This window comes from Emydura macquarii, unplaced genomic scaffold, assembly GCF_026122565.2.
Source record: "Emydura macquarii macquarii isolate MOO-44397 ecotype Brisbane River unplaced genomic scaffold, CSIRO-AGI_Emac_v2 contig_2422, whole genome shotgun sequence".
NCBI lineage: Eukaryota > Metazoa > Chordata > Testudines > Chelidae > Emydura > Emydura macquarii.
The window spans coordinates 37,476,491-37,488,616 of record NW_027132559.1 but is presented as its reverse complement, the minus strand read 5'-3'; the positions used below and the strand labels follow the sequence as shown (position 1 = coordinate 37,488,616).

Sequence of the window (12,126 nt, the reverse complement as noted above, 5' to 3'; positions counted from 1 at the left end):
ACTGATACAGCTGTTTTAGCTTGGCTAATCATCTTACAGTTAGGTGTGTTCATTGATTTTTGAATCACCATTGTCTTTGTTGTTAATACACCCAGAGAGATTAAGTTCTAATCATACATGTAAATTACATTGTAGGTGTAGGGCACAATTGTTGCTTTTTTTTTACTTTTGAGAGAGGACTTGTTCCCCCATTCCAGGCTTATTGTAGATAATTACTAGTTGTAGGATGGCATGAATTTAAGAGTCCCTGGCTCTAGGTGCCACTTTTAAGGTGTGGTGAGTACATCTAAAAACAAACATTGAGGCAGAGGCATTAGTGGAGTTTGCACTTAGTAGCAATTTTCTATACATAGTAGAAGTGTCATTTGATACAACTCCACAGCCTGGTTTTGAGTCTGAGCACCTCCAGTTCTCATGACACGGGATGTTTTGTCAGTTCAGCTCACAGCTACTCATCCGCTTGTTTGTGTAGTCCATTTAATTCAATATTTGCATGGTCTAGTGCCCCCTTTGAAGCAAGCCAAAGTTAAGGAAGAGTAGATCTGTAAGTATTTTCTATGTGTTTTGGCTGATTCTAAGGCTATTCCATGCAACTGTCATTAATGGAATTGTGCAGATTGTTAGGTACTTTCAGCCCAGAGTTGCTATTCCAACACTTTTTTTTTTGGGAGGGAAGAGGGGGGGAAGAAGGGGTTGTAGTCAAAATGTAACAAACCTGAACACATTAAAAAGCCATTTCCAAATATTTATTGAAGCAGTGACAGATTGCTCATACTGTGCTGGAAAAAGCAGTTTTATTGAATTCAGAAACTTAAACAGTATTGCAGCACAAGATATTGCTATCTGTAAACTAGACTCCATTGTAAACGCTAAACCTTCAGGGAGAGTCAGTTTGCAAGATCTAACACCTATTCTCTAGCATAATAATCTTGCGCTTTTGGAAAAACTGCAGAAAGGCACTTAAGCTGTTTCTTCCTTTAAGACAGGGGACTTTAGTTTTGCTGGTAAGAATGTTTTCCCTGCACAAATGAGAAATGTGCAGTTTCTCTGGGGTTTTCACTCCAGATCATCGTGATGCTGGGAAGTTTCATTGATAACCTGTTGAAAAATAAAATAAAAGATAGCTCAAAATTAATGTAAGCTGTTTCAATACTCAAGACATCTGATTGGAAAACTAGTTTTCCAGACTTATTCCTGTATGCTATTACTACCACTACAGCATAAGTAAAAGTTGTAACCACCATTTACTTAGATAAGTAGTTACTGGTTGATTAAATTCCAAGTTGAAAAAATAAGCAAAAAGGCATGGGGGAAATAAGATATACCTTTGGTTTACAAGCACCTTGTTTGCCTGCCACATTGTAAGATTAAGTCATGAAAGTACTGTTTTCCAGGATGTTGCTTTTAGGAATGATAGATGGCTTAGCTAGTTCTGAACTAAGTCTAACATCTGAAAACACAGAAGTAGCAGCCCTGGATAGATGTGTCTTCACAGCATAGTTATGAATGTTGTGTGCTATCCCTCCACAGAGAGGTCCCCTGGTCTGTTGAAGGTTACAGTTAACACATTCTGAACTATACAAAATATTCACCCCAGTACATGTTACTATACAGCGAGTTAGAGCACTACTGTAGCTTGAGTAAGGCACTTAAAGCATGTATTGGTTAGTAAATGAAGTTAGAATGGTACTAGATAATAGCTAGCTGTGATGTACAATGTCATGTCTACATTTGCCATTTGTTTTACCTCGCTCCTCCACTAAAAAACTGAAACTAACACCAACCTGTCCATCTCTGGTTTCAACGGTCTTAATTAGGAGTGTCCTCTTTGAGTGGGTGTCAACCATAGGGTGAGAGTCAATGTTGGTTTCTGCAGATAGAAAGTTAGTCTGTTATTCTTCTGTGATTTAGTTTAAGTTACTCATTTACTATTGCAGATACATGATAAAGTAATGGACAGATTCTTCACAGGAAATGCACTTCACAGCAGGACAATAAGATCCTAAAATTGCTAGATGTTTTGTAATTTTAGTCAGACCTTTTAAATCTTTTCACCCACTGTCAAACTAAGATGTCAAACTCTGATTAGGAGGTCTCTCTCCAGATCACTTACAGAAATTATTCAATACAGGGTGCTCTAGTCTGTGAGGTTATTTTAAAATGAGTAACTGGCTACAACAAACAATTAATTCAGATATCTTGCTTAGATATAGGCCAAGTGGCTAATGCTCCTGGGTGTTAATTTCCAGGTGCTTATCTTGGAACCTCAAAAGGGCCTGATTTTTAAAGGAGTGTTGAGTTCCTGCCCACTGAAAAACCCTTTAAGTTGTCTTCAGTTGGGTATCCAAGATCACCAGCCATTAAAAAAATATTGGCTGTAGAGTTATGAAGTTATTACATGGAATCTTTTCCTGAACTTACAAGTGTACAATCCACTCAAAACAAGTAGTTAGAATACCAACATTAGAATTAGCAGTCTCTGGTGTTAAACAACTAAATGTATAACATCTGAGTCAGATGTCAAGAACCTGAATCAATTACACCATATTAAAGGAAAGCTGTCTTTAGAGTATTAGTTTACCACAGCAGAAGGATACAAATTGTTAAAGTAGCTTCCTATACTATTTCAATAATTTGAGGCTACTTACCTCTCAGGTTCAGGGAAGAAAAAGTTGGAATCGGCATGGTAATTCTGCAAAAATAAGAGAATCCAAGTTTAGTGAAGGTAGTCTCTGGAATCTGGTAATTCTTACAGCAGCTACTCTTCAGGGTTAGCTGGTCATATCTGCATCAGTTTTATCTACCTGCTCTCCTCTCCCTCCAACAGTTTTCTATAGGTAGCAATCTCAATATCAAGAGCCATCTTTACATTCAGCAGTTCCTGATACTCATGAAGGTGGCGAGCCATTTCTTCCTTCATGTTCTGAATTTCCTCCTGCAGACGGGCAATAGTGTCTTGGTAGTTAGCAGCTTCAACAGCAAAGTTGTCCTCCATTTCACGCATCTGGCGCTCCAGCGACTCATTCTGCAAGAGAATTTTCAAGTCAAATGTTGGCTGCAGTTTAGTAGTAGTCAGCCTTCATTTATTGGGTTTTTAACCCCTCTTCCCCCCCACATTTTACTACCCTCACCACTACTATTAATGCACTCATGGGAGGTGCTCAAAAGGTAACATGATTAACATCTGCCATTTGTTGTTAGTATTTTCATCCTCACCTGGGGGAAATTGTGGGAACAATGTAATGTTTAATTACAAATGGAACAGCATTTATATATCAGAAAAGGCAAGGTCAAATTGCACCTTGCTTTTGGAATGGAAGTTGAAGCCTGGGATTGTCCCTAGGTTCCTTGTGGAAGTTCATGCCACAGTCCAAAAGCAACCCAAGAAACCTCATCTGCAAATTGCATGTTGTACAAATCAGGTCAGTGGTTTATTTTCAAAGTGACCTTGGTTAGCAGTATTTACAGTGTGCATAGTTAAAGTTTTGGCTTTGTCAAAATCTACTTAATTGTAAAGCTTTGCTTTATTATATAGGAAAACCTTGTATCCATTCTTTAAATCTTGCTTTGTTTCATAGACATACCAATATGAACATTTACATTAGATACTAAGCTTTTTGTTAATTATACTCCCCTTTTAAAAACAAGGAGTAAACCTGGTGTGAAGTGCAAAATTTAGTTAACAGTGGGTTAATCTTTGTTAGACATCTTGTGACTTTAAAAAGAAAGATTAAGTATTGAGTAATGTATATAGCTTCAGATTGACACAGTCACCTCCTTCAACCCCAGATTTCCATTCCATAATTTTCAGCTGTATATTGGCTGGCTAACCATATTAATCAAAAGGGCCCTTTAGCTTCTATTTTAGAAGCACACATATTTACATTATACTGCCATCTTGCTTGATAGGTCACCTCCATTCACATCCATCTTAGCATTTAGCTGTATTGTAATATGTAACAGGATATCAGGGCAAGCAGTAACAACTGCAGTGGTATCTTTCACTTACAGTTCCTTTAAGTGCATCCACTTCACAGGTGAGGGTCTGTATTTGTCTGCGGTACTCATTAGCCTCCTGTTTGGCCTGACGCAGAGCATCGTTGTTTCTAGTAGCAGCTTCAGAGAGATCTGCAAACTGTTAGAAAACCCAGATTTACAGTTAATACTTTAACAAAAGACATGTCATACCATTATCTGGGCCACTAGAGTAAGAGGATTTTGAGATGATTGAGACCGCACACGAAGATCTCAATACTTGAGACAAAGAGCCTCTAAACTAGTGCCATGCTGTTACAGCCCTTCATTCTCAAATTTGACAGTTAAAAATGGGATCACCACATTTTCTAAAACTAGTGTTCTTTATCTAAAATGTATGTTGCACCACATCTTAACCCATCTATTCCTTCCTCTACCAGCTCACGAGTATGCAAGCCACCATTCAATGCAAAGAATAGGAAAGATGACAAAACAGGAAGTTAAACTACTGTAGTATATGGGTTTTTGACAGTATTGCGGACCAAGACCTACTGTAGATTCATGATAGGCTGCACCTCTAGATGTGAGTAGTGTGTTTTCCTGATTTGAGAACGTTAGCTAAAGCCTTGCTTCTTAGATGTAAAAAGTTATGCATTATGGCAAAGCTATTATGGATATCTAAAAAGTCAAGTCAAATAGCCTTATTGCCATATGAGCCATTGAGATAGTTTCACTTACTTTGGACTTGTACCATTCTTCAGCTTCATGAAGGTTCTTAGCAGCAACACTTTCATACTGCTGACGAACATCACGCAGGGCAGCAGTGAGATCTGGTTTAGCAACGTCCACATCAATTTGGATGTGTTGTTCCTGAATCTGGGCCTGCAGTTCCCGGATTTCCTTAAGAAAAAAAGCAGCCAGTCAGTCAAGTATTGTTCTGTGGAAGAAGGCACACATTAACAATTTAATGAAGACTCAGTTTACCTCATCATGAAGCTTCTTCAAGAAGACAATCTCTTCTTGCAAGGACTCAACTTTGCGCTCAAGGTCAAGACGTGCCAGAGAGGCATTGTCAACATCCTAATTAAAGAGAGAGAAATATCATTTAGCAAGATTATGCTAATAAGAGGAAAAAATGAATCTGTGTAACAAGCAAATTAACTGCTCCTTTGATCCAAAGTCAAACAGCACAGTGACCTACCTGCATCTTATATCTAAGATATGTCAGTGTATTGAGCTGCATATTTTATTCTAGTAAAGACGGGTACATTGCATATGGTGGTTATAGGAAATATGCAGTTCTACTAGTTATCTTTTAAAATGGGGAGTTTCCACATTACATTCCAAAAGCACGTTTATATAGAACCCATACTAGGGGCTTTACATGAGGAGACCATTCTTGTCATGAACAGTTACTAAAGGAAGTGATTGTTCATTTTAGATCCACAATTATTTTATGGTGGTAGGTAGTGGGGAGGAATGACAAGAGGGTAGTGGCATGGCAGACCTGATTAGCAAGGGTATTCTAGGCATAGGGGACTACAGAGGGAAAGCAAATGAGACAGGACACAAATAGTGATCTGGATAGTTTGGGCAACAAGGTGAATGGGAGTGAAGAGATCAAACTTAAGTGGCTGGATAGCAATCTCCTTTGCTTTCCACAGCACAGATTCTTCCATCATTTGATGGGAATGAACTGTGTCAATCATTTGTCTATGTCCCTACATTTGTTAGCAGAGGACCCCACTTTATGCTGGGCTAAGAATATTAATAACAGAAGACATGCCAAGTGTGAAATTGTTGACTAGTTCAAGCTGCCACAAAGTATCTAAAATTAACTCTTTTGGTAATCTCATCTCAATTTAAGTGTGTATATAAACAATTGAATCAGTTCGCTATTTGCAAATTAGGTACTCACAGGCAGTGTTGCATCTTACACACACACTCCCCCCCCCCCCAGGTGTTTCAGTTCTAACTCAAAACCTTTTGGATTGTTCTGAAGTATTGCTTATGCATTCTTAATCAGAAATTAATAAACATGAGTGAAGATGAAGTTAAGAAACTTAACGTTGCCATGAAATTTGGCAGGAAATGAGTAATACTCAATCTCAGGCCAATATTCTAGTCCTAGTAAAATTTGGTATATTTTAATCCTTCAGAACACCCCCCTACCTTCCATTTGCTGTTACTGCATACTGTCCTCATTACACGCCTAGAAAGTTCTACTACTGCTCAATTTGGCACCATGTTTTATCTCAGAAAGGAAGAACTCATTGGTAGGTGAACTGTGAATAATCTGAAGAGCTTTTAAGGTCAAGGCATTCTGTAAACAGGTTGTTATACAAGTGTAATTATCTAACTTGTGCACATTATCAGGGATTCATAGAATTTAAGGAGATTGATTATACAATCAATCTTAAGTTATATGCCAAATGTGTCATCACCAGAAATTACGGTTTGTATTCCCCCCACCCATTTTAACCACTTCCAGTGGTACCTGATAAGTCTTGAACTACTAGCACCCATAAACTTCAAACTGACCTAACAGGTGCATGAGAGTTGTAATACCAACCTGTAGTAGTAGAGGGGATAACTTGATAAGCTTTAGTTGGAGGTGTCCCAACTCTACCTACATGTGCTTCCATTACATGAGCACAAGGCAATAGAGTTAAACTGCATCCAATTTATTAAAGCTAGTTTAAGCACAACTGAAGTCAATCTTTGCCTGAGTGTGGCCATGTTAGACTGAACTTAAGAAGCCCCATACTTGTAGCATCAGGCCTATGTTTTCAAAGTACTGTGTTAAAGCCAGATATGCAATCAAATAGATCATGCATAGATTTGAATATTTACTGAAATATTGACTTTATTTACATATGCATACTGATGGAGAAAACTCAAGTATTTTAGAGGACTGGATAGATCCAGCTTTTTTAAAAAAATGCTTCTCTGAATTTGAGCCAAGAAGTCAGTCTGCAAGTCTTGCCATTATTCCCTGGTGCCAGACTAGCAGAGAATATGTTGTAGTATCTCATTCTTTGTACTTCTGCACTACCTAGTTGTGCCCCAAAGCAAGCAGCTCATTAAACCTTTACCAAATCATGATGGATTAACTCAGATGCATCAAGTAGCTTTTCATTCTGAAGCAGTTACTTGTTGAACTACGTAATACAAGTGAACTTATTTGCTTACTTTAAGAACAGCTCTTACTAGGGAAGTGTTATTTTGCTGTTCTGATATGGAATTTTATGTGCCACAAAAATAGTGTCCTACAATTCTCTTGAGCTCTACTTAAAGGTTGAAATAGTGTGAAGCTTCTGTGCTCTGGTAGAAAGATGCAGGGAAGTCCAGAGCAAAGTAGATCTTTAATTTTGCATGTCAAACTTTTGCAATTCCATTTACCAAGAGAAAGGAAAAAAGATTTGTCACACCAATGTTTGATTGTTTAGGCTTTTTTTTATATTCCTCAAGTACATGCCTGCATCTTTAAGATTTTCTGCTATTTTCCCATCTTAAAATAGTATATAAATCATTTGTCATTGGACCCAAGACACTGGCACTCATACTGAGTGCCATTTAAGTCGTAACACATCTGAAATGAAATTTATTGTGAGTGCCTGTATTTGTTGACCGGTATTAAATACTGAATGCTGAGCATCAAGTATTCCTTACATCTTAAGGGTTCAGCACATGTATCTAGTTTCTTTAGCATTAATGGTGGTGCTGTGCATCTAGTTAAAACAAGTGCCTATGCAGGACTCCACACCAGTTTAAGTCACGCTTGTTGTGAAACCTACAATACATTCTTTAAATACAGAGTAAATTTAAATCTATTGAGGGGATACCTGGTTTCTTGCATTTTCCAGTATACCTTTATTCTTACTTAAAAAGGTTATGCTGTTTTAGTCCCAAGCCTTGCTCAAGACCATGTTGGCACAATTCAGCTTAATTGGGAAACTTGTGGTTGTCATGTGGACAGACATCCACCAGGGACTCTAGAATACCAGACTCGAAACAACCTTGTGACCCAAGCCACATCTGAGCCTAGCTGTCTGAAGATAAACGGAATTTTAGTAATGCCTTTCCACACAGTCTCTTTAGAAAGAAAAAAAGTCTTGAGAGAGGCACTTTAAAATATCAAGTTGCCAAAACTAAATATTATCCAAGTTAGAAGTTTTGGGGTATTTTAAACTAATGAAAAGAAAGGCTGATCTTGCAAGAACTCCTATAATACCTCTTATATAATGCTTTTCATCAGTAGATCTCAAAGTGCTTTACAAAGGAGGTATCACTCCCCGCGCCAATGAGGAAACTGAAGCACACATGGTGATGTGTCATCCATCACCACTAACAGGCTATTAGCCTGCTGGGATAGATCCCATATCTTCCAAGTCACGGTCCAACCCTGTGAAGCCCTCTGTTTGAGGACCTCAAAGCCTGTATGCCAATAAAGCCCAGTTTTTTTCTAAAAGTTGTAAGTTATCTAGAGGGCTTACAATTCACATTAAAGTTTAGATGACCCAATCTTTCTCATATTAATTCTTTGGCAATCTCTTCTTTTAAAGAAAAAATCCAGTGCACACAACCATCAAGTTCATAAGATTAACTTTTAAGGTCATGACCATGGATCCTAGAAATCCATTTGCTTTTTTACAAAGAATATTTAGTTTTTAATTTGTTCACAAAATGTAAAACATGTACAGTTGGAACCCCATTTATCCCATCTAATTGGGGCCAGCACCAGATCAGAACAAAAAATTCAGATAATCAGGAGACTTGGCAAAGAGCTTTCTATCCCTTATTTTAATATAGGGGGCTCAGGGAGTCAGCCCTGGGCGGCTGGTGGTTTGGTTAATACAGACAGCCAGATAATGGATGCTCAGATAAACAGGGTTCAACTATACAGAATAGAGAGAAGTATTTGGTATATGTAAGAAATTACAATTCTATTTATTTTATTAATAATGATTATGGGCCCTGGTAGGCTTCAAACTTGCTTAAAACCTGTAAATATATCAATACTATATTGTACTCAATTGATACCTGTATATATTGTGACTAGGGAAACAAGTTCAGTGTTTCATTTTAATTGGAGGGGAAAAAAAAAACAAAAAAAAACCCACATTTGAGGTGTTTTTAATTCATGGAAAACTAGGATCCCTGGGCATGACACTCCCCTAAAATCTGGAGGCAGCAGGAAAGAGGTCATACAACTCCTTAAGTAGATAGCCCTAACATCTAAATTCTCACATGTTCTGGAAGTTCTAATTTTTTTAAAAGAATTTCAGAGCAGCATTGCAAAGTCAGTCAATTCATGTAACAGAGTCCTGTACTATGTACTTCAAGACTGGGCCATATATAAAGTAACTGATGTTATAAAACACTTCTCTAAAATATGCTTACATCATTACACATTCAATAAGAATGCAGCCTGTAGCAAGCCGCTCTTCAATACAAAGAGTTCTATTATTTCAGTCGGCTTGCAACCACACTTGCCATAATGCCTGTATCTGCATTCCATAGTGAATCCCATAGAAACCATTAATACCCTTCAGCCAAGTGAACAGATGGCTCCTTTTCACCCTTATTGGATCAGAAAGTGATTCCACATTGAAGAGCTTTTGAAGAATAGGCTAATCTTGGATAAATCAAAACAATAGCTGTTCCCATCCCCACTTAAACAATATCATTATCAATCTAAAGGAAACAAATAGTTATTACATGAGGAGTGGTGGAATTCTTGTTAAAAAGCAACCCCTCACAAAAATCTAGTGTTATTTTTACACTTGTCCTCTCTGATGGGTCAGACATTGTACCCATCACACGAGAACATTTCAACTTACTCATTGCAAATGCATTCAAAAGAGGGAGATCTGCTATATGTTCTAGAAGACTCTCCAAACAATACTTTAAAACTTAACTGCTCTCAGTTTTGGCAGTGTCTAGATTACTGAAGCTATTTGATAAAGGAATGGCAGTGCCCTTGATAAGAGTAACATCCCAGATGTATTCAGAGAAGTCTTGCACTTTTATACAGTACTTTTTACCACTAGGCGGCTCTATGTCCAATTTTTACATTATGCCAACTTTACACATTTGGACTTCCATTCAGTGTGCTCATATTTTAGTATGTAGAGATGATTACAAACCTGTCTGAAAGATTGCAGGGTGTTTTCAGCTTCTTCTCGCTGAATCATCTCTTCTTGCAACCTGAAAATTGTAACAGATTAAACAAATAATGAACTAGGAAAAAACAGCACAAGTGTCTGTCAAATACGGCTGGTAGCCACGCCCAGCCAACATCCTAGCAGGGGGAAGATGGGGCCTCTGACAAAAGGCATTCATTCATTCCTATATTTTTCTGGTCTGTGCCCTCTTTATTAAGTTTGCATGACTGAGCTGAGAGGCTTTCTGCTGTTACAGCAGTCTGAAATCCACACATAGCCTAACACAAGCAATGCCAAAAACGTTACTGCTTATTCAGCTAATGAGCAACAAGAGGCTGACCTAGATTTGGGTTGGTTTTAAATAATCTGTTAGCAAATTCAGATTCTGTTAGGCTGCAATATTTAAGAGGTTTTGAAAGCCACCAAAAGCCTCAAGGGAAGAGCCTCAGTACAACAGCCACTACGAAGTGCTCGTCTCAGAGAGTGGCAAAGCTAACTTTTGTATTGGGTCTTTTCTCTACACTGTCTGGGCAAACTACTAGAGACCCACCTTTGGGATTCTCCTAGAAGATGGGGGCTGCCTGTGATGGTTTGCTACAAAAGCCTGTTCCCTCCTTTTTCATCTGGGCTCTTAGAGCCTTTGACCAACCTACATCAGCCTTGTTTCGGCTCGAGTTTGTTCGCTTAGGGATGCGCACCCGTTATGGTCCATGTGGGCTGGATTTGTGCACGCCAAGCCCCTGAAGCTCAGTTTCAATGGCCATCTAGCTGGGGCTGAAGCACTAGAATAATTCTAAGCTGTTTTTAGGCGCAAAGGGGAGGTTTCTCGCACTTTGGGGCAGCAGCTGGCTGCCATCGCGCCTCATTTCACTCTTTGGGGGCAGCCTGAAGTCGGGTGCCGCCTCCCCCCACCCCACCCATCCCCTCCGCCCCCTTTGGCGCCACTCACTTCTCCCGGAGCCGCAGGATGTCGTCGGCCAGGTTGTCCCTCTCCACCTCCACCCTGGCTTTGTCGTTGGTGAGCTGGTCCACCTGCCGGCGGAGCTCCCGCATCTCCTCCTCGTAGAGGTCCCCCAGGCGGGAGGTGCCCTTGCCCTTGAGCTGCTCCAGCTCGGCCAGCAGGATCTTGTTCTGCTGCTCCAGGAAGCGCACCTTGTCGATGTAGTTGGCGAAGCGGTCGTTCAGCTCCTGCAGCTCCACCTTCTCGTTGGTGCGGTTGGCCTTGAACTCCGTGTTGATGGCATCGGCCAGCGAGAAGTCCACCGTGTCGTGCAGGAGCCGCGCGGGCGGCAGGCTGCTCCGCAGCCGCAGGGCCGACGACTTGGTGGCATAGACGCCGCCCGGCGAGGAGGACACGAGGCGGCCGCTGCTGGGGCGGATGGCGCTGCCCAGCGAGTAGCGGCTGGAGGAGGTGATGTAGCGGCTGCCCGAGGTGCTGGGGCGGCTGCCGCCCCCGAACATCCTGCGGTACGAGGAGCTCTTGCTGCTGGTGGTCGTGCTCATGGCGGCGGCCGGGCTTTGTAATCCGAGGGGCGACGACGGCTGCTGCTGGAGCGAGAGAGGCGAAGGAGAGCGGCGACGGCTGCCCGCGGCGGTACTTATACCCCTGCCACGCCCTCGACTGGGTCCCGCCGGCCGCCACTTGCCGCGCAGCCCGCTCCGCAGCCAGCCAACCCGGCCCCGCCCCGCCCCGCCCCGCCCCTTCCCGCGCGGGGCGGTGCCCGCCTGGGCGGGGGTCCCCCCTCTGCCAGCCAGCGCCCCTCTCCCCCTCCCCCGTTTACAAAGGCACGGGGTGGGGGGCCCGGCGCCGGGCCGAGGAGGGAGGGACAGAGGGGAAGTTTGCAGGGAACGGGATGGGATGATGGGATGGGATGTGTGGGGCGCTCAGGGGGTCGGCAGGAGGCAGGGTGGGGGATGAGGTGGGGGTAGCCGGAGGCATGGGGAGGGGGGCGGTAGGAGGTAGGTTGCGGGGATCAGGAGGCAG

At 41.4% G+C, this 12,126-nt stretch overlaps 1 protein-coding gene across 1 annotated transcript; it reads right to left on the bottom strand.

Annotated features, from left to right (window-relative positions):
* Window positions 1–731: 731 nt before the first annotated feature.
* On the bottom strand, window positions 732–11,738 carry VIM (vimentin). The gene is made up of 9 exons (XM_067562310.1): window positions 11,092–11,738; window positions 10,125–10,185; window positions 4,960–5,055; window positions 4,714–4,875; window positions 4,010–4,135; window positions 2,805–3,025; window positions 2,649–2,692; window positions 1,785–1,870; window positions 732–1,098 (listed from the first exon to the last, which is right to left on the bottom strand). The coding sequence occupies exons 1-9, from the start codon at window positions 11,643–11,645 to the stop codon at window positions 1,057–1,059; spliced, it is 1,392 nt and encodes a 463-aa protein (XP_067418411.1). The 5' UTR covers window positions 11,646–11,738; the 3' UTR covers window positions 732–1,056.
* Window positions 11,739–12,126: the final 388 nt, after the last annotated feature.

Bases quoted from the DNA above. Each gene is read 5' to 3' on its own strand.
- VIM (XM_067562310.1), bottom strand. From the start codon at position 11,645: ATGAGCACGACCACCAGCAGCAAGAGCTCCTCGTACCGCAGGATGTTC. The intron at 3,026-4,009 runs GTAAGTGAAAGA...ATTCTCTTGCAG, and splicing joins TGGATGCACTTAAAGGAACT to AATGAGTCGCTGGAGCGCCA. The intron at 2,693-2,804 runs GTAGATAAAACT...TTATTTTTGCAG, and splicing joins TTGGAGGGAGAGGAGAGCAG to AATTACCATGCCGATTCCAA.